The sequence below is a fragment of the Molossus molossus genome, unplaced genomic scaffold (assembly GCF_014108415.1).
Source record: "Molossus molossus isolate mMolMol1 unplaced genomic scaffold, mMolMol1.p scaffold_m16_p_24, whole genome shotgun sequence".
NCBI lineage: Eukaryota > Metazoa > Chordata > Mammalia > Chiroptera > Molossidae > Molossus > Molossus molossus.
Window position 1 is genome coordinate 3,933,931 of NW_023425360.1, and position 20,411 is coordinate 3,954,341.

General features: G+C 54.1%; 1 protein-coding gene across 1 annotated transcript; it reads left to right on the top strand.

The window, feature by feature from the left end:
- Positions 1 to 3,660: 3,660 nt before the first annotated feature.
- Positions 3,661 to 19,949, top strand: LOC118640960 (alanyl aminopeptidase, membrane). The gene is made up of 20 exons (XM_036278048.1): positions 3,661 to 4,461; positions 4,983 to 5,125; positions 5,238 to 5,383; positions 5,795 to 5,921; positions 6,009 to 6,163; positions 6,381 to 6,494; positions 6,597 to 6,740; positions 6,921 to 6,986; positions 7,136 to 7,201; positions 8,393 to 8,568; positions 8,802 to 8,881; positions 10,069 to 10,199; positions 10,287 to 10,342; positions 11,152 to 11,299; positions 14,625 to 14,716; positions 15,134 to 15,244; positions 15,364 to 15,531; positions 16,315 to 16,455; positions 16,827 to 16,908; positions 19,407 to 19,949. The coding sequence occupies exons 1-20, from the start codon at positions 3,857 to 3,859 to the stop codon at positions 19,557 to 19,559; spliced, it is 2,904 nt and encodes a 967-aa protein (XP_036133941.1). The 5' UTR covers positions 3,661 to 3,856; the 3' UTR covers positions 19,560 to 19,949.
- Positions 19,950 to 20,411: the final 462 nt, after the last annotated feature.

The window sequence follows — 20,411 nt, forward strand, 5'->3', positions numbered from 1 at the left end:
AAACGGATTTGTGGGTCTTTCTCCTGCAAGGGTAGGAGGGGGCTGCAGGCCCAGTCAGGGACACGGTGAGATGAAATTCAGGGGGCTGCATGGGTCCTGGGTGCTAGCCTTCAGGGGTACGACACAGAGGGCCTTCCTCGGTAAATTCTAGCCCTGATGCAGGGAACTGGGAGCACATGCTACGTCACCCTTCAGTGTCACCATCCCCTCTGTCACGGGGCCCAAGTGGCAGTCCTGCCCTGGGCACTTGGCTTCCCACTAGTGTCCCTTGGCCATCAGCCCAGGACTGATGAGGGTGGCTGCCAGTCATAGTGGTGGGAAATCCACACCGCCCAGACCAGGCCCCGGGGGCAGGTCTCTAGAGAGAAAGAGGGAACTCCTGAGGGCTAGGAGCGCTCTCCCTCTGAAAGATGGGCACCCAGGCTTCCCTTTTTTTTTTTTTTTTTTTTTTTTTTAATCCTCACCCGAGGATATTTTTCCATTTTTTGTACAGATAGAGTGGGAGGGAGAGAGAGAGAGAGAAACATCGACGTGAAGGGACACATCGAGTGGCTGCCACCCGCACGACCAACCAGGGCCGGGGACAAACTGCAACCGGAGTACGTGCCCTTAGCGGGAACCGAACCCGTGTCTCTCCAGACCGCAGTCCGATGCTCTAACCGCTGAGCCAAACCGGCCAGGGCTGGCTTCCCTTGAAGACCCAGCACGCAGACCCCGGCCTTCGCTGGCCAAGTGACAGGTGTGGCAGCCATTCACTCCTGCAGTTATGCCTGAACGAATTCATCTCTGTGTCAGTTCACACACGTATCCACGGATCAAGCCTTCATGCAGGGGGAGGGAGCGGCAATGAACGAGGTTCTCAGGAGCTGACACGCTGACGGAGCAGGCAGACGTGAGTCCTGAGATGCGTTTGGCCCCAACCAGAGTCCTGCCTGTTGGCTATGAATGGAAGTGTGGGATCACAGAAGGGTCAGAGAGTTCTCCCGGGGCCAGAGTGGGGCGAGGGACAGGAGTAGAGGTGGGCTGGAAAGACTTCACTAAGGTGAGACTCCTGAACTGACTCCTACATTTATTCATGCGCCCATGTGTGCGTTCACTGAACAAGTATGTGTTGAGTGCCTAGGGCTGGGCATGTGCCAAGTGCTGGTAAGCGAAAGCAGCCAAGGCCTACTGTCACAGGGCCTCCAGTCTGTGGGGGAAATAGTCAGGACTCAAGTCATCAACCACACAGATCCAATGGAAAACTCAGAGTTATAGGACTTTGAAAAAGAGGTTTATGATGTTAATGGAGCTAATAAGGGCTTGACCTGGTCAGGGAGATCAGGCATCTTCTCTAAGAAAAATGTGAAGAATGAACAGGAATCAACCAGGGTAAGAAGGGAGAGAAGATGACCCAGGCAGAGGAAACAGCATGTGCAAAGGTCCTGTGGTGAGGGGGCTGGGTGAAGGCCAGAGAGGCTGGAGAACCCAGACAGAGGAGTGTGGTGAGAATGAGGCTGTGCAGTGGGTAGGGGGCTAGCCCTCGAACTTGTGGGTCCCTTTAGAAGATTTGGTCTGGATTTCAAGACTAAAAGGAAGGTTTTAAACAGGATTATCAACGAGTTTGGGTTCTTAGAATTTAGACCAGGGACACTGATAAAAACAAAAGCAGATTTATTGAGGCTCTGCAGAGGTGACAACACTGATAGGGTCCCAGGTTCTGCATGCCTAAGGTGGGGCTTAGGGGTTTTTATGGCTTGGGGACACAGACATTGCTGGGATTAACCAATCAGGGAGTGGGTTAGGAGGCTTTTCCTTTTTTGGAACACTGATGTCCAGGTACATGTCAGCGAAGCAAAGCATTCTGGGATTGTACAACACTTATTATGGGATGCAGGAAGGGACTTTCCCAACCAGATATTGACTTAGTCCCTGTCACTGATGGCTTAGCTTTAGATCTGAAAAACAAATTTAAAAGAAGTCAGAGTCATTTCTGAATCAGGGTTTTATAACTACCTGTTGTCCCAATGGTTTGGCAGGGCTTGACTGGAGAGAGCAGTTCCTGGGAACATTTCAGTAGAAAACAATTGCCCAATTTGTGTGGCGAAGAGGTTCGAGGGGACCTAAGTGGAAGTGGGATGTGGGGAGCCCATGAGGGTGCAGCAGTATCCACATAAACAATGAGAGTGGCTTTGAGCAAGGATGCGGTCAGATCAGGGAATGGGGGGGATTCAATGTGGGGGTGAGGGTCAGGTGGTGTCGAGGTCTGAGAAACTGGACTGGTGGATAAGAAGGATAATAATGAACATCGCGCCCTGGCCGGTTTGGCTCAGCAGTTAGAGTATCAGCCTGCGGACCAGGGGAGTCCCAGGTTCGGTTCCCGCTAAGGGCACGTACCTTGGTTGCAGTTTGTCCCCGGCCCTGGTTGGGGTTTTGCGGATGGCAACCAGTCGATGTGTCTTTCTCATGTCAGTGTTTCTCTTTCTCTCTCCCTCCCTCTCTTCCTTCCACTCTATCTGAACAAAAAATGGAAAAATGTCCTTGGGTGAGGATAAAAAAAATTAATAATAATAATAATAATGAACATTGCTTTCCTCTAAGAGCCTACTTTATTAAGTATGATAGGTCATATCCTCATTTCTACCAAGGATAGGAAAAGAGGCAGTGGGTGAGCTCTGGGTAAGAAAGGAGGGGATGTAGCCCTGGCTGGTTTGACTCAGCGGTTGGAGCATCAGCCTGCAGACCGGGGAGTCCCCGGTTTGATTCTGGCCAAGGGCACGTACCCTGGTTGTGTTTCCCCGGCCCCAGTTGGGGTCATGTGGGTGGCAACCAATCGATGTATTTCTCTCACATCGATGTTTCTCTCTCTCTCTCTCTCTCTCTCTCTTTCTTCCCCTCCCTCTCTCCCTCCCTCCCACTCTATCTGAAGATAAATGGAAAAATATCCTCGGGTGAGGAAAAAGAAAGAAGAAAGAAAGAAAGAAAGAAAGAAAGAAAGAAAGGAAGGAAGGAAGGAAGGAAGGAAGGAAGGAAGGAAGGAAGGAAGGAAGGAAGGAAGGAAGGAAGGAAGGAAGGAGATGCTATTTTGGATCGGCTATGTGGTGTTTAATATCTTTTCTCCTTAAATCTGTTCGATGAACGAGAGACGTAAATGCCATCATCGTGAGGAAAGGGATCTCAGAAAGATAAAGCTACCCCCCTAGCCAACGTCGTGGCTGGTCAAGAGGCTGAGCCTGCACCCGCCCTTCTCTCACAAAAAGGCAAAACAACTCATTTCATTCTACACAGTGAGCTGATCATTGAAGGAAAAGGAAAAGAGGGGGGCACCTGGGGGCCCTCCCTGCTCTAGAGAAATGCAGGGGAGGCTGAGAACAAGTCACCGACTGAGGAGCCCGGGCATCCTTCCAGCTCCAGACCACAGGGGAGCCCCAGTGTGTTCTTGACCCCGAAACCGACTCTCCCCTTCTCTGCACCCCCCACCTCTTGCTCTTGGGAAGTCCTTCCCTCGCTCTAACCTCAATCCCCCTTCTGTGCCTACCATCTCAGCTTGCACACAGATAATGCTGCTCCCCTACCCGCTGGGCCTGCAGCCTGCCCGCTACCCTTCAGCCCTCGGTTGAGCAGTCTCTGGGGCAGTAGCAGCCTGTAACCAGATACTGTTTGCTTTCAGCAGGTGCCCTGTTCCTGGACTTCTTCTCCGGAGCCCAGGCAGAGCGCGCCCCTGCCCAGTCCAGTGACCTTCGCCTGTCTGAGCCCTGGTTAATTTTTGCCCAGTCTGCAGGCTGTGGGGCTCCTCCCCTCTGGGATATAAGCCTGGCCCCCGGCTGACCTGCTCTCTGCCTGCCCTGAGCCTCCCGAGCTCCCTCCCATCCTCACCATGGCCAAGGGCTTCTACATTTCCAAGGGCCTCGGCATCCTGGGCATCGTCCTGGGTATAGCGGCCGTGTGCACGATCATCGCCCTGTCCGTGGTGTATGCCCAAGAGAAGAACAAGAATGTTGAGAGTGCCACCCAGGCCCCCACCAGCACAGCCACCACCCCCACGGCTGCCACCACCTTGGACCAGAGCAAGCCATGGAACCGATACCGCCTCCCCAAGACACTGGAGCCCGACTCCTACCAGGTGACGCTGAGGCCCTACCTCACCGCCAGAGAAAACAATCTGTACATCTTCGAGGGCTCAAGCAGTGTTCACTTCCGGTGCAAGGAGCCCACCAATGTCATCATCATCCACAGCAAGAAGCTCAATTACAGCACCACCGCCCAGGGGCACATGGTGACCCTGCGGACCCTGGAGGGCGATAAGGCCCCTGATATTGACAAGACCGAGCTGGTAGAGGTCACTGAGTACCTGGTGGTGCACCTGAAGGGTGAGCTGAAGGCGGGCAGCCTGTATGAGATGAATGCTACGTTTAAGGGCGAGCTGGCTGATGACCTGGCGGGCTTCTACCGCAGCGAGTACATGGACGGCAGCGAAAAAAAGTGAGTTGGAGCTGGGTCTGCCTGGGGGGCGGGGCAGATCTTCAGTGCTGGGCAGAGCTGGAGCCTGGGGAGCCAAGGAGGGGCTTGGGTTCCAGGCCTCTGAACCTTCTGGAGCCCTCACTGGGCCATTCCTTCATCTGCAGCTCTCGGGGATCAGCCACCAAGAGACAGACCCTTTCCCAGAGGCCTCCCTACCCCAATTAGGGAGTCGGGGATGAGTGATGAAAGCGCCCCTTGTTTAGACAGGAAAACTGAGGCTTAGAGGAGAGAAATGTGGTCTTCCAGGGAATGCAGGATGTGGCCTGCCAGGACTTTGACCCTGAGTCCAGAAGGAGGTCTGCTCTCTCGAGTCAGATGGCCTGTCAGGGCCCGGAGGCTGCCTGGGCATGGTGGGGAGGGCAGGAATGAGGCCAGACCAGCCTTCCATGCACCCCTCCCTTGAATGCCCAGCAACACCCTAAAGCCCCCCTACGAGTGCAGGCATTCCACCGGCAAACCCCTGAACACCCTGGTTTGGGCAGGGTGCTGGCCACGACACAGATGCAGTCTGCAGATGCCCGGAAATCCTTCCCATGCTTCGACGAGCCAGCCATGAAGGCCAGGTTTAACATCACCCTCATCCACCTCAGTAACTACACGGCCCTGTCCAACATGCAGCCCAAAGGTGAGCGGTTCCGTCCTGGGGCCACACAGCCTTGAGAAGCGGGCACCCCAGGGCTGGGGTGCAGGGCGGCGGATGGGGTGCATGCCCATGTGCCTGAATGCTCCCTGCCCAGGTCCCAGTGTCCCGTTTGAGGGAGACCCCGCCTGGAATATCACCGAGTTCCACACCACCCCTGTCATGTCCACATACCTGCTGGCCTACATCGTGTGCGAGTTCACACATGTGGAGGAGTCGAATCCGACGAACAAGGACGTCCTGGTACAAAACTGGGCCCACCTGTCCTGACCAGAATTGGCCTCACCTGAGGGATATTCCTGTTCCTCTTCACCCCTGTCCCAGACCTCGAGTTGTCAGGCCAGTGTGTGAATCCCAGCTCTGAGTCAACTTAGGGGAGTTCTCTGACCCTTGGTTTCTGCATCTGCAAAGTGGGTCCCTCCTCAGGGAGATCCTGACCCATGGGTGCTAGACACACAGATGGTGGTTATGACTGTTGCTGTTCTCCAAAGGCTTGTCCCTAGGACTCAAAGCCCTTCAGAGACCTCCCCACCCGCCCCAGGCCTCTCTTCTGCTAACCAGGCTTCCTGGTTTAACTTAGTCAAAGCCCTGGGACTCGGCCCACCTGCACCAGGACCCGAGAGGGGCCCCGACCTCCCTCCACCCTCTTTGCAGATCCGGATCTGGTCTCGGCCGAGTGCAACCAGTGAGGGCCATGGCATGTACGCCTTGAACGTGACAGGCCCCATCCTACGCTTCTTTGAACAACACTACAACACACCCTACCCCCTCCCAAAATCCGGTGAGTGACGGACCTCGCAGTGGGATGGGGGCAGCACAGGGGGCTCCACATCCAGGGGCCACCCTACCAACCTCCTGGCCTCCCCAGACCAGATCGCTTTGCCCGACTTCAATGCCGGTGCCATGGAGAACTGGGGGCTGGTGACCTACCGGGAGAGCGCTCTGCTGTTTGACCCTGCGTCCTCCTCCAGCAGCAACAAGGAGCGGGTGGTCACCGTGATTGCACATGAGCTGGCTCACCAGGTAGCCGCTCGGCATGGGGAGCGCAGAGAACGAAAGAGGGGGACCCTGGGAGGCGATGGCATGGGTCTTGGCTCTGCCCTCCGCAGCTGAGCAGGGAGGTGTCAGAAGAGTCGCCAGCCCGGGCCTGGCACGTAGGGGCACTCCTGAAGGGTTTCTCTCAGTACCGTTGTGACCACAAGGCCACAGTAGCTTCCGGACTGACCCCCGTCCCCCACAGTGGTTTGGGAACTTGGTGACCGTGGCCTGGTGGAATGACCTGTGGCTGAACGAGGGCTTTGCCTCCTACGTGGAGTACCTGGGCGCCAACAATGCAGAGCCCAGCTGGAACCTGGTGAGCCAGCCGCGCAGGGGCCCTGGGGCCTGGGGTGGGGGTGGGGGAAACCTGGGCCACGCCACCCAGGACAGTCTACTGATGGCCATTGGGGATTTGCAGAAAGACCTCATAGTGCAGAACGAACTGTACCGTGTGATGGCCGTGGATGCCCTGGCTTCCTCCCACCCACTGTCCACCCCTGCCGAGGAGGTCAACACGCCAGCCCAGATCAGTGAGATGTTCGACTCCATCTCCTATAGCAAGGTGCTGCCCTAGCCTTGTCTTAGCCCTGAGACAGTGGGGGCGTGGGGAGGGAGGGAGAGAGGGGCTCATCCCGCAGGGGCCCCACTGCAGCTGGGGCTCCAGGAACATTTATCCCAGCCCGATGGGATCACAGGGTCCTGCTGGCTCAGCACAGCTGTCTGAGTCCTCCCTCTCCCCCAGGGAGCCTCTGTCCTCAGGATGCTCTCCAGCTTCCTGTCTGAGGATGTGTTCAAGGAGGGCCTGGCGGTGAGTGTGCTCGGCCAGCCGTTGGTGGTGGTGGTGGGGGTTCTCCTCCAGCCCCTGCCCCCGCCCCCAGGCCCAGCCTGCCGCAGAGGTGGAGTGGTAGAGCCTGGAGGAAACCAGCTGTGCCTTCACCGGGGCCTGTCTTTCCACAGTCCTATCTCAAAGCCTTTGCCTACAAGAGCACCACCTACCTGGACCTGTGGGACCACCTGCAGAAGGTAGGTGACAGCCAGCCCCCCGAGCCATTCTACTGAGATCCTGGGAGGCTAGAAGTCCCTGGAGGTGCACATGTGTAACGGAATGTGCCTGGCTCCACTGCGTACCAGCCGAGGCAGGCCATTTGGAGCCTTGGTTGGTCATTGGTAACATGAGCACTGTTATGGCTCCTTGAAGGAGGTGGTGTGAAGAAACTGTGGGTCAAGACCCCAGTAGGCGACCGAGCTCCCTGGGGGGAGCTGAGGAATCCGCTCTTAGTGCTCAGGAACTGGGCCCTCACCGTTCCCATGCCCAAGCCTCCTCCGCGGGCAACTCTGGAGCCAGTCATTCAACCTACTCAGCAGTCCCTGGCTGCCCTTTGCCCTCCTGGCCCCTCCCAGGCACGACTTTGTACCCCAGCACCCTCAGCACAAACTGGAACCCTCCCATCCGTCCCAGCCTTGCATCCCTGTCAACTCAGACCTAGAGCAGCCTGTCTGTCTGTGGGGCGAACTCCCTGGTTGCCCCCCTTCCTCTCCTTGGCTGGAGTCTGCCCACTCTCCTTCATCCCCGATCTCTTCCTCACCCTCACAGCTGCCCCACCCCTTCCATGAGGCCCTTCTCAACCCAGCTGCCCCCTCCAGAACCCCATGGCCCAGGCTTCCCCATCCGCTGCTCCCCCACTGTTGCCGTCATCCCTCTAATCCCCTGGTGCCCCAGCCCAAGGCTGGTCTGACTGGGGAAGGGAGACCCGGGGCTTGGTCACAGAGTCACAGCTGGGCTCCAGTGTCTTCATGGCCACCTCCAGCCCAAGTTCCATCTGCCATGAGCCTGGTCCCCCTCCCCCCTCATCGACTCAGTCCCTCCCCTCCACTTCCACTGTCTTCCTTGCCCTGCCTCAGTTTCCCACTGTCCTGCAAAGGTGAGCCGTCCATGCCAGGTGCTCCACCAACTCCATCTCTCCCTCCTGCTCCCTCTTTCCCTAGCTCCCCCCTTCTCAGCCTGCACCCCCTGACATGCTCCTCGGCCCACTTTCTTGCCCTGTTGGTTTTATGTTCTCAGCTATTAACAGACATTGCTGGAGCTTTGTCGCCACTACGAAAGCACCGCCTATGCATGGAAAAAGAAACAGACCTGCGAGTACAGTGATCGCCATCCTAAGCCTGTCCCCAGGCCCCACCTGGGCTTTCCCTCACCTGTGTGTCCCCTTCCAGGCTGTGAACAATCATTCGTCTGTCAAGCTGCCTCAGTCTGTGAGGTCCATCATGGACCGCTGGATCCTGCAGATGGGCTTCCCTGTCATCACTTTGGACACCAAGACAGGGAACATCTCCCAGAAGCACTTCCTCCTTGACCCTGAGTCCATCGTCACCCGCCCCTCAGAATTCAAGTGAGCGCACTGGGGTCACGGGGCGAGTGTCCTAGCGAGGGTTCTGGGGGGCCTGTCCTGCTGTGGTCCCAGCCCCAGTGGCTGTTGGCAGGCTCTCCCTCTTGGGCCAGGAGGTTGAGGGCGCTTGGTGCCCGAGTCAGGCAGAACGTGGGAGACCAGGCAGGGCGGCTCCGCTCTGGTAGTGGCCAGGACCTGCCGTCTCTCACCGCCTGACCTCGGGCCTCTTGTTGCAGCTACCTGTGGATTGTTCACATCTCGTCTCTGAAAAACGGCAACACGCAGAATGACTTCTGGCTGGAGGAAGCCAGCAAAAGTAATCCAGCCCTGCCCTCCTGGACGGCAGCCCCGCCCCGCACTCCAGGCCCCCGGCCCCTGCGCCGGGGATTACAGCAGCCTGGGCTTCCTTAATTATTTCACTCCCCAGATGGAGCCCCTTTCTTTGGTTCTAATCTCTACTCTGCTGTTGCTGCCCAGCTGTGTGACCCTGGGCAAGGTGCCATCCCTGTCTGGTCTCCGTTTCTTTATCTATGAAATGGGGCTAAAACCAATACCTACCCCATTGGATTGTGTGAGGATGAAAGGAGACAATCCACAGGAAATGTTTTAAACAGTGCCTGGCACAGAGTGTTAATCACTCTACTCTGCCAGACACTGAGAAAGCCAAGGTCCAGGCAAGTTGTTCTCTGCCCAGGCCAGGCTGCCGATGAAGGGAAGGAAGACAAGCAGTTAAAATTACCCAGAGCTGTGCTGAGTGTTTTAACAGAGGCATGTATGGCCTCTGGGCTACTTGGGTATAGAGGCCAGGAGCTGGGATTAAGGGAGATTCAACTTCATGGAGAGGTCAGGGAAGACTTCCTGGAGGAGGTGACCTGGGTCTTAGAGAAAAAGTAGCAGTTAGCTAGGCTAATGGTGGCATAGAAAAGTATTTCAGGTAGAAGAAAGAGCAAGTGCAAGGCATAGAGGCAGGAGAGGACGTGGGGCTGAGTAGCAGTCCCTGCAGGATGCAGGAGACACTGACCATGTCCTTGGGCCAGGAGGAGCTGGGCCAGGTGGAAAGTGGGCAAATGATTGTGTGTGACCTGCAGGTATGAAAGGATCCCTTCTGGATGCCAGGAGAAAGGATAGAAGGGTGAAAGGGAGGGCAGGGAGGAGGGGTGCCAACTGGATGGGAGTCTGAGTGGACTGGAGGTGTGAGGGTAGAAATGTCCAGGTAGCTGGCACTGGCCTGGCACATGGAGCCTGTGGGAGGCAGGGTAGGCACTGAGGTTCAGGCATGGCATGTGGTCTGTCTGAGGTCACTAGCCAGCCAGAGGTAGATTGGCTGGGCAGCCTGCTCAACACCCCTTCTCCCCTCCTCCTTGGCATCGCCCGAGAGGCTTATGGGCCAGCTGTTGCTAGGCTGCAGGAGGCTGCTCTTGCTGAGGCCTAGAGAGAAGGGGGTCAAGGGTCAGCCTATGGTCTTCTGAGCAGCCCCATCCCAGCTCTGGTTTCTCCCCACAGTCCAGGATCAGTTCAAAACCACAGGCACTGATTGGGTCCTGCTGAATGTCAATGTGACGGGCTATTACCAGGTGAACTATGACGCAGAGAACTGGAGAAAGATTCAGGATCAGCTGCAGAAAAACCTGTTGGTGGGTGTCTGCCACCCCCACCTCGTCCCCTGCCAGGCCCAGCTCAAGGTCACACCCTGAGGTCACACCCTCTGTTACCCCTTCTAGGTCATCCCCGTCATCAATCGGGCGCAGGTCATCCATGATGCCTTTGACCTGGCCAGGTGAGTGTTCCCTTCCTCCTCAGGCCTCGACTGGCCCTGCCAGGAAGGCCTTGTGACTTGAGCAAGTGTGTTTCCATAGTGAGAACCAGGCACAGTGCTGCAGGCTCCCTGAGCTCCGTGCACCCCTCCCTCGGTTCCCACCCCTCTGGAGAGTGTTAGTGTTGCAGCCCCATTTCCCAGAGAAGGAATCAGACTCAGTTTGAGTGCCTTGCCTGAGGACCCTTGGACAGCCAGACTCAGGCCTGTCCAACTCCACAATCACAGTGAGAGCCAGGATGCTGGGCTAGGCGCTGAAAACATCTGGGAAGGACAGGCCAGATGACATACAGCATGGATAAACAAATATTGGCCACCTGCTGTGCTAAGCTCTTTGATATAAGTGATATCACCCATAGACATGGACATTTACGAACCAAGCGTGCACAGACAGCCTGAGGAGGAGGAGGGAGAAAGGCCCAGATGGCCAAGCAAATCAGAGAAAAGAAAGAACGCAGGCTTTTTGTCTTTTTGAATCTGAATTCTGTCTCTATGGGCTGTGTGGCCATAGACAAGTCACTACACCTCTCTGAGCCTCAGTTTCCTCATCTTGAAATTGGGGATAATAAGCAAGGGGTTGTGATTGGCAATGGGTGAGGGCAGGGCCGGGGCTGGCCTTATTTGTGGAACCACCCAGCACCCCTGTTCCCCACCCCAGTGAACACTGGAGCTGGCTCAGTTGGGGCTTTGGGACCTCAGACTCTAGGAGGGGGCTGGGGTTCCTAGAGAGTATTTGCTGGGGGTGCTAACTCGGTCCTCTGTTTATCCCCCAGTGCCGGCATGGTCCCTGTCACCCTGGCGCTGAACAATACCCTCTTCTTGAATAAAGAGACAGAATACCTGCCCTGGCAGGCCGCCCTGAGCAGCCTGAGCTACTTCAAGCTCATGTTCGACCGCTCTGAGGTCTACAGCTCCATGCAGGTACAGAGGGGCACGGCTGGCTGGGCATGAGGGTCCGTGTGCCTGGGGCCTGAAATTGCACCATGAAGAAGCTCATGGGAAGACTGCCCGGAGTGGACCTGACATAGCACCAGGTCCTTCACGCACGCAGGCTTGGCAGCGTGGTGAGCGCGGGAGGGATGGGGCGAAGGCAGCAGGGACTGGGGGGGTGAGCAGGTTGGGAAGGACAAGGAAAGGGCTCAGACTTCCAGCAGTTTGCCGATTTGGAAGTGGGCACTTGTAGGAAAGGCCGCTGTGGACTTGGGTAACCCTCCTCAGCCCCGTGAACCTCTCTGTGAACCGAGCAGGCACATGTCTGTCTAGCCTCCACACCGGCCGGAGAGGGAGATGCGGGTGTTAACAGCTTTAAAGCAGGGGGTGCTCAGGCTCCCCCTAGGGAGACCAGAAGGAAACGCTGGATCTATAAGATTGTTCGTTGCCTTGTGGTTTATAAGAGACCAAAAAAACCCCAAAACAAAGCCTAAAACACTTAAATGTCCAACAGTTGGCGATTAGTTGACTAGGATATCCATTTGGCGGAATATTATATAGCCATTAGATCATACTTAAAGAGAGCATGTTTTTATTAAACATTTTTCACATTAACTTCCTATTATGCTAAGTGAGGTATTATGGTAAATGAGGTTTTAACTCATTGTAGCTCATTAACCTACCCACCGGGATTCATCTCATCTTCCTAATGTGGTTCCGTCACACTATTGGGTCAACTCAGTGTGTAGCCTTTACTTTGTTGCGATTATTTATTTTTATCCTCACCCGAGGACATTCTTCTATTTTTTTGTTCAGATAGAGTGGGAGGGAGAGAGAGGAAGAGAGAGAGAGAGAGAAACATCGACGTGAAAGGGACACATCGAGTGGCTGCCACCCGCACGACCAACCAGGGCCGGGGACAAACTGCAACCGAGGCACATGCCCTTAGCGGGAACCGAACCCAGGTCTCTCTGGACCACGGGCCAACGCTCTAACCACTGAGCCAAACCGGCCAGGGCTGTTGCGATTATTTAAATAACATTCTCTGCTGAGCCACACAGAGGACTATGCTTATATTCCCTTTTTCCTTCCATCTTTTAAAAATGTGTAAGGTAACACCACAGTTCTGCTTTTTCCCAGAGGCACCCCTGCTTTCTTATAGAACCCCACTTAGCTCTTATGCTAGGAGGCTCTCCTGGCCCGAGCCCTGGGGTTCTTTCTTGAATTTTCTGTCTCAAGGGGGAGCTCCTCTTCCAGGAGTTTTGAGAAAGGGTTCATAAGAGGTGGGTGTTCTGGGCTAGATTGTCGGACATGCTTTCTTTCCCACCTTCACACCGGGGTGAGAGCTTCCCTGGGTTTACACGTTCCTATATTCGAAATTATTCCTGGAAAATGTCCCGTCTTGCTGCACTGATGTCCAGTCGCTGTTGGGAAACCCAGAGCCTGTCTCCTTCCCGGTTCTCTGAATGTGGCCAGTTTCCTCTTCTGGAAGCTGTGGGCTCTTCTCAGTCCTGGTGGACACTTCTCATCCTTTAGCTCTTTCGCTCTGAACAGTTCTGCATTGTTCCTTTGAACGTTCTTCCCCCTTCTGTTTTCCAGCGTGTTGGCTCCTTGTTTTGCCCTCTGGGATTTGCCCACCCTCTCTCCCCCTCAGGTTGTCTTCATTTCTTCTGTCGTATTTGCAAACTTCCAAGGGCTGTTCCTGGCCCCAGTGTCCTGTGCAGTGTCTGCTCTGAAGTCTCAGAGCACAGTCATCACAGGCTTTTCCAGAGTTTTCTTTTCTTCCACTGACTTGTTTCCTCTGCGTCTTCTGTGAGTTTTGGTCTCCTCTTCATTCATTCATTCATTCATTCATTCATTCATTCCTCACCCGAGTATACTTTTCTATTTATCATCAGATAGAGTGGGAGGGAGGGAGAGAGAGAGAAACATCAATGGGATAGAGCCACATCGACTGGCTGCCTCCCGCACAACCCGACCAGGGCCGGGACGAACTGCAACCAAGGTACGTGCCTTTGAGCAGAATTGAACCTGCGACTCATCGGTCCGTGGGCCGACGCTCTAACTGCTGAGCCAAACTGTCCAGGGCTGGTCTCCTCTTTAGAGTTGGGTGCTGAGCTGCCTCTTGGATTTGAGAATGAGGCAATAAAAAGTGATTGGAAGCCCTGTGGGGAGGTGGGGTTTGTGGCCTGCAGGTCTCATTATGGGTTGACTAGAGGGCCAAGTGACTTCTCCCGGGGACCCTCAAAAGTTAGTATCCATGAGCGTGTTCCCTTGAGACCATTCCGTCTTCGGAGCGGGATCCTCTGTTTTGCGAGGCTGGTGGTGCTCTCTTTCTGGGTAAGAGTGCAGAAGTTTGCAAGAGTACATACACTTTTACCTCTGGTCGCTTCTGTAGTCTAGCCACCTTCCCACAGTGACCCTCAGGTTCTGAGCCCCTCTGATTAGCCTGCGGCAAGGAGGGAAGTGGGGGCTGGGGATTAATTCCTCCTCCTGCTGACTTGGACTCCATCCATCACCCTGTTTACAGCCCGAGCCTCCTCTCGGTCCTGCACAGACTTCCCACTCTCATGCCAAGCCTGTCCCTACAGGTCTCCTTGTCTCCACCTGCCTCTCTCCTCCACGGGCAGCTCACTCTGCCAAGCCCGTCCGCCTCCCTGTCTCTGCCTCCTGCTGCTGCCTGGTGTGGGTGCCTCTCCCACTGTTCTTTCCTTCCCCCCTCTCTTTGTTCTTGGGGGGCTTACGCCTTTACATTTAGCTGGGGGTTCCAGTTGGCATACACGACAGTTGATCGACCCTGTCGAACCAGAGTCTGCAAAGGACTTTAATGACAGGGGTTGGGTTTACGTTACAAGGCCAGGTACAAAGTGCAGCGTGCAGAACTGTAGGTACGCTAGGTGGAAAAGAAACGAGACGGAGGGCACGCACCAATTCGGAAATAGTAGTTTTGGTAAGCTCCTGGGTGGTTTGTGTTTGCTGCGTGTTTTTCTATTTGCACAATAAACACAATATTTACAATCCGGTGGTTTGCAGAGGGTGGTGGGACCCAACCCTATATTAAGAAATGGTGATACTTAAGAGTGTTAGAACTGCTGAGGTTTGGGGGGAGGAAGAACCTCAGATCGGTCATCTGAAACCAGGGGACCTCTGTGAACGCCGTCTGGCCTTCAGGGAGGCCCGAGTCTCTGGCCGCTTTGCCTCTGTAGCCATCAACCCTTGTGACACCTGACCACCCACGTCACAGGCTCCCCTGGGGCTCTAGGCAGCCCAGGCTTGAGTCTACCCTTTGAAACTATGCATGTTTTCTTTTCCTCAGAAATACCTGAAGAAACAGGTCACACCCCTCTTCAATCATTTTGAAGATGCCACCAAGAACTGGACTCAGCGCCCAGAAAACCTGATGGACCAGTGAGTGTGACCTCGTCTGGGTCTGAAGGTCACAGGGGCCCAGCCACCCTGACCGGGGGAGTCCAGAGAAACACCCAGGCAATGTCCTCCTCTGGACCTCCCAACTCCTGGTCGGACTAGGACCACCAGGCAGGGAGTGACCCCCACCTAGGAGCGGGAGGCCCTGCCGGAGGCTCTTTGCACAAAGGACCAAACTGAAACTCTGAGGTCCCCTCACCGACTTGGTCATTGAGATTCTAGGTTTGGAAGCTGTGGGTCCCCAGGCTGCCCAGGGCACAGAGCAAAGGGAAACCCAGGGGACATGGTAGTCTGCAGCCTTAGCGCCTGGTCTGGCTGCTCTGCCTGGAGGCATGTGTCAGCTGGGGCGTCTTGGCCAGAGTCTGGGCCAGGCAGCTGACCGAGTGTCGCCCTGGACAGGTACAACGAGATTAACGCCATCAGCACCGCCTGCTCCAGTGGGCTTCCTGCGTGTGAGGCACTGGTGTCAAGACTTTTCTCCCAGTGGATGGCTAACCCCAATAATAACCCGTGAGTGTCCCCTTCTCCCCAATCTCCATTGGTCCCTCAAGCCCAGAGTCCTGTCTGCATCAGATCCTGGTCCCACCCTCCCTGCTGCTGCCCCACTGCTCCCCTCCACACCCCGCCAGGATCCACCCCAACCTTCGGTCCACCGTCTACTGCAACGCCATTGCCCAGGGTGGCGAAGAGGAGTGGAACTTTGCCTGGGACCAGTTCAAGAAAGCCACGGTGGTGAACGAAGCTGACAAGCTCCGAGCGGCCCTGGCCTGCAGCAAGCAGGTCTGGATCTTGAACAGGTGAGGACCTGCCGCCAGGGCTGGATTAGCTCCCTTCCCCACTGGGATCCCGAGGTGGAAGAGAAAGAACCAGTCACAGGTTCTTGTTCACGGGGTTCTCACAAAGCAGCACAGTGGGGCAGGATGTTCCCATTTTACAGACGAGGACACTGAGGCTCAGAGAAGCAAAGAAACTTGCTGAAGGTCTGGAAGCTTTAATCAGTGACAGAGCTAAGATTCAAACCCAGGTCTCCGGGCTCATGTCCTGTGCTTTTAACTGCTGCGGCCCCTCAGCCTCTCTTGACAGGGACTCAGTTTCCCTCTCTGTGAAGGGCTGTGGCACGGCTGGAGCTCAGTTCTTCTGGATGTCCAGCTGTGCACCCCCAAACCCTTGATGAGGGCTTTGGCTCCCACTGAGTGCCTCGTATGCCATCTCCTAGACCCTAGTAAAGAAGGGCCACCCTCAGTGTCAAAGACAGGAGTGGCCACCCTACCTGGTACAGGGTTCACAGCTCTGGTACTTCTTCCATCCTTCATTCACTGTCAGATATTTGTCAAATACCAGGTCCATGTCAGTCATGACACCTGGCAAAGCCAGTGACCCTGCATAGAGGCCTCAGTGTCCATTCTGCAAGAGGGAGGCAGGACCACGGGGTCTTCAGCCCTTGGCGTGCCGAGGGGATATCAAAGAATGCAGGAGAGGTGCGGGGGAGGGTGGGGTCCTTTGCAGGTCTGGGTTCTCTGTCAGATCATCTGACTGCAGCCCTTAGAAGTGGTCGCTAATGCAACATCCTGCCCTCACAGGTACCTGACCTACACCCTGAACCCTGAGCTCATCCGGAAGCAGGACGCCACCTCCACCATCAGCAGCGTCGCCAGCAATGTTATTGGGCAAAACCTGGCCTGGGACTTTGTCCAGAGCAACTGGAAGAAGCTCTTCAATGAGTGAGTTGGCTGAGAACATGTCAGGAGTGCCCTGAGGGTGGTCTTAGTGCGAGGAACACCGCAGGGTGGGCAGAGGAGGGGTGGGCACTGCATAGGAGTGGGGGCAGGAATTGAAAGACCAGGAGGGGTATGGGCCATCCCTTTTCCCACTTGGAGGAAAGAAAAAGTCTGGCTAGTAGGAGTGATCTCTGCAGAGATGGGAGCAAGGACACCATAGTGAAACTTGTGTTCACGTGTTCTTGGGTGTGCCATCCACCTCATCCACAAGATGGACCAATCACAGGGCAGTTGTGAGGATACCGTGTTGCCTGTCAGTCACTGAGTGTTAGTTCCCGCCCTCCTCACGGTTCATCTCTCTCCTCAACCTGCAGTTATGGCGGTGGCTCCTTCTCGTTCTCCAACCTCATCCAGGCAGTGACTCGACGGTTCTCCACCGAGCATGAGCTGCAGCAGGTAAGAAGCCCTGGACCTGGGGGCCCATCCCCAGTCTGAGGGGGCAGCTGCCATTCAGCTCCCACCAAGTGTGGGCATAGGGAATGTGGGCTCCTTGTTGTCAGGCCTCCCCCATTTATAGGGGAAGCTGGGTGTCCAGACTTTTAAAATGGTGACGGTTCAATTAAAAAAGTTTATTTTGGAATTTTTGTACAGGCAGAAAAGAAAGAGAAAATCACGAACTTCCATGTACCCATTATCTAGATTGCACACTTATCAACATTTTCCCGACACTTTTTTGGAGGTGGATAATTTTCAGGCAAATCACTTACATTATATCATTTTACCTCTAAATACTTTAGTCGTATCTAAAACAAAGGAATTTTAAAAACATTATCTTACTGTTATTAACAAACTCAAGAAAATTAATAATCATCCTATACTCAGGCTGTTTTCAAATTTTCTACATTTTTTAAAAAATTTATTTTTGCCACTGATATGTTTGACTTAGAAGCCAAAGTTAACTCGTTGCATTAGGTTGATGTCTTTTTTAAAGAACTGAGATATAATTCATGTGTCGTAAAATTCACCATTTTAAGTGGTTTTTAGTATATTTACAAGGTTGTGCAACCATCACCACCATCTAATTCTAGAACGTTTGTATTACTCCCCCCAAAACCCCAGAACATTAGCAGTCACTCCCATCCCCTGTCCCCAGCCAGCCACTAACCTATTCTCTGTCTCTATGGATTGCCCATTCTGGACATTTCATATAATGGATGCATACAATATGTGGGCTTTTGTGTCTGGCTTCTTTCACTTAGCATAATGTTCCCAGTGTTCGTCCATGTTGTAGCCTGTGCCATTCCTTTTCATGGCTGAGTCATATTCCATTGAATGGATGTACCCCTTTTGATTTTTCATTGACCAGCTAGCTGATAAGCATTCGGGTTGTTTCCACCTTTTGGTTATTATGAATAACACTGCTATGAACATTCATATACACATTTTTAAGCAAATACAATATGTTTTCATTTCTCTTGGGTATGCACCTAGGAGCGGAATTGGCGGGTCTTTGGTAACTCTATGTTTAACTTTTTGATAAACTGCCAAAATGTTTTCCAAAGCAACTGCACCAATTTACATCTCCACCAGCAATGTGCAAGGGTGCCAATTTCTTTATGTCTATGTGGGCACTTGTTATTTTCCTTGTTTTAAAATTTTTTATTATAGACATCCTGGTGAGTGTGAGTGGTACCTCACTGTGGTTTCCACTTGGATTTCCCTGATAATTAATGATGTTGATTACCTCTTCATGTGCTTATTGGCCATTTGCATATCATCTTTGGAAAATGTCTATTCAAAACCTTCACCCACCATTTTTAAATTGGGATATTTGTCTTTTTATTGTTGAGTTGTAAGAGTTCTTTATGTATTTTGGATGCTAGACCCTAATTAGATACATGGTTTACATATACAGTCTCCCATTCTGTGGATTGCTTTTTCACTTCCTTGGTAATTAGTATCTTTTGATACATACGTGTTTTTTTTTTTATTTTGATGAAGTCCAACTTTCTAAATTTGTTGTTGTTGTTGTTACTTAATGCTTTTGGTGTCATATCTAAGAAACAATCGCCTAATCCAAAGTCACAAAGATTTACACCTATGTTTTTTACTAAGAGTCTTATCATTTTAGATCTTACATTTAGGAATTTGATCAGTTTTTTATTGTTTTTTTTTTAATCCTCACCTGAGGAAATTCTTGCGTTTATCTTCAGATAGAGCAGGAGGGAGAGAGGGAGGAAGAGAGAGAGAGAAACACCAGTGTGAGAGAGACACATCGAGTGGTTGCCACCCACACAACCCCAACCAGGGCTGGGGACAAACTGCAACTGAGGTACGTGCCCTTAGTGGGAACTGAACCCGGGACTCTGGTCCGCGGGCCGACACTCTAACCGCTGAGCCAAACTGGCCAGGGCGGTCTTTGATCAGTTTTTACTTAATTTTGTATATGGTGTAAGGTAGGGGTCCAAGTTCATGCCTTTCCATGTGCTATTCAATTGTTCCAGGACCATTTGTTTAAAAGACTTTCCTTTCCCCCATCAAATGGTCTTGGCACCCGTGTAGAAAATCAACTGACTGTAACCCGGCCAGTGTGGCTCAGTGGTTGAGCATTGACCCACGACCAAGAGGATGCTGGTTCAATTCCCACTCAGGGCACATGCCCAGGTTGTGGGCCCGATCCCCCGTTGGGGGCATGCAGGAGGCAGCCAATCGATGTTCTTTCACATCGATGTTTCTATCTCTCTCTCCCTCTCTCTTCCTGTCTCTCTAAAATCAATAAAAAAAAAATAAAGTAAATCTTAAAAAAAAAAAAAGGCTAAGGACTTGGCCCCAGGGGAGGGGACAGACTGGCCCTTCCCGTCCTGAAGAGCAGGAGTGGGAGGACCGAGGCCTGGGCCCCCTCCTCCCGGCTGTGTTAGAGACCCGGCTGGGCTGAGACCTCCTTTTCCTGGCAGCTGGAGCAGTTCAAGAAGAACAACATGGACACCGGCTTCGGCTCAGCCACCCGGGCCCTGGAGCAAGCCCTGGAGAAGACCAAAGCCAACATCAAGTGGGTGAAGGAAAACAAGGATGTGGTGAACAGCTGGTTCACAGCCAACAGCAACTAGTCCCCGGTGCCATTGCCTGGCCCCACGTGAGATGCCCACAGGTGTCTGCCGCAGTGGCCCACCAGGGGCCCCGTTCCTGGAGCCTGAGGCTCCAGCATTCTCCCCTCAGGGACTAAGTCCTAGCCCCCCAGTTCTCTCTCCTCGGCCTGTGGGGCCAGTCCAGCTCCTGATGACAAGCCCTTCCAAGCACCTCCCAGCCCTGCCCCTCGTGCCAACTGCACCCCAGGCCTGGCGTGGCTCTTGCCGCCCAGGCCCTGGGGCTGATCTCAGGGAAGCCCAGCTCCAGGGCCAGAGGAGCAAAACCCTAGGTAGACTGTGGATGACCTTGGAGCTGCCTCGCGCCCTCTCACCTTCCCATGAAGACCCTGAACCTGGGGGCTCAACAGGACACCAGATCTGTATATTTTTTTTCTAAGAGAAAATATAGATAAAGGATTTCTAGATGAGCTTCCAGAGTCATTACTAAACAGAACAGGAGCGGGGGTCTGCACAGCAGTTGGGGACACTGGCTGGAGGGAAGCCGGGTGTATGGGCAGCACTGTGGGGTCTGGGATGCCCAGGGAACACGGGAGGGAAGTGCCTCCCTGCTGGTCCTTTCTGCAAAATACCCACATGCACTGTCAGCCCGCACGTGGCAGGCCGGAGAGGCTGGGCACTGGGGAGCCATGGGAGGCGGACGGCAAGCACAGGTGCAGTGTTCCCATGGTGGGGTGGGGAGAGCGGGGCTTGGTGCCAGGCCAGAGCAGGTCCTGCCGGTGCCCCTCCTGCAACGCAGTCAGCACACCTGGGACAGTGAGGGCACGGGGCTTGTACCGACAGCAGCAAACCCTGGGTCCCAGGCCTGGTGCGACC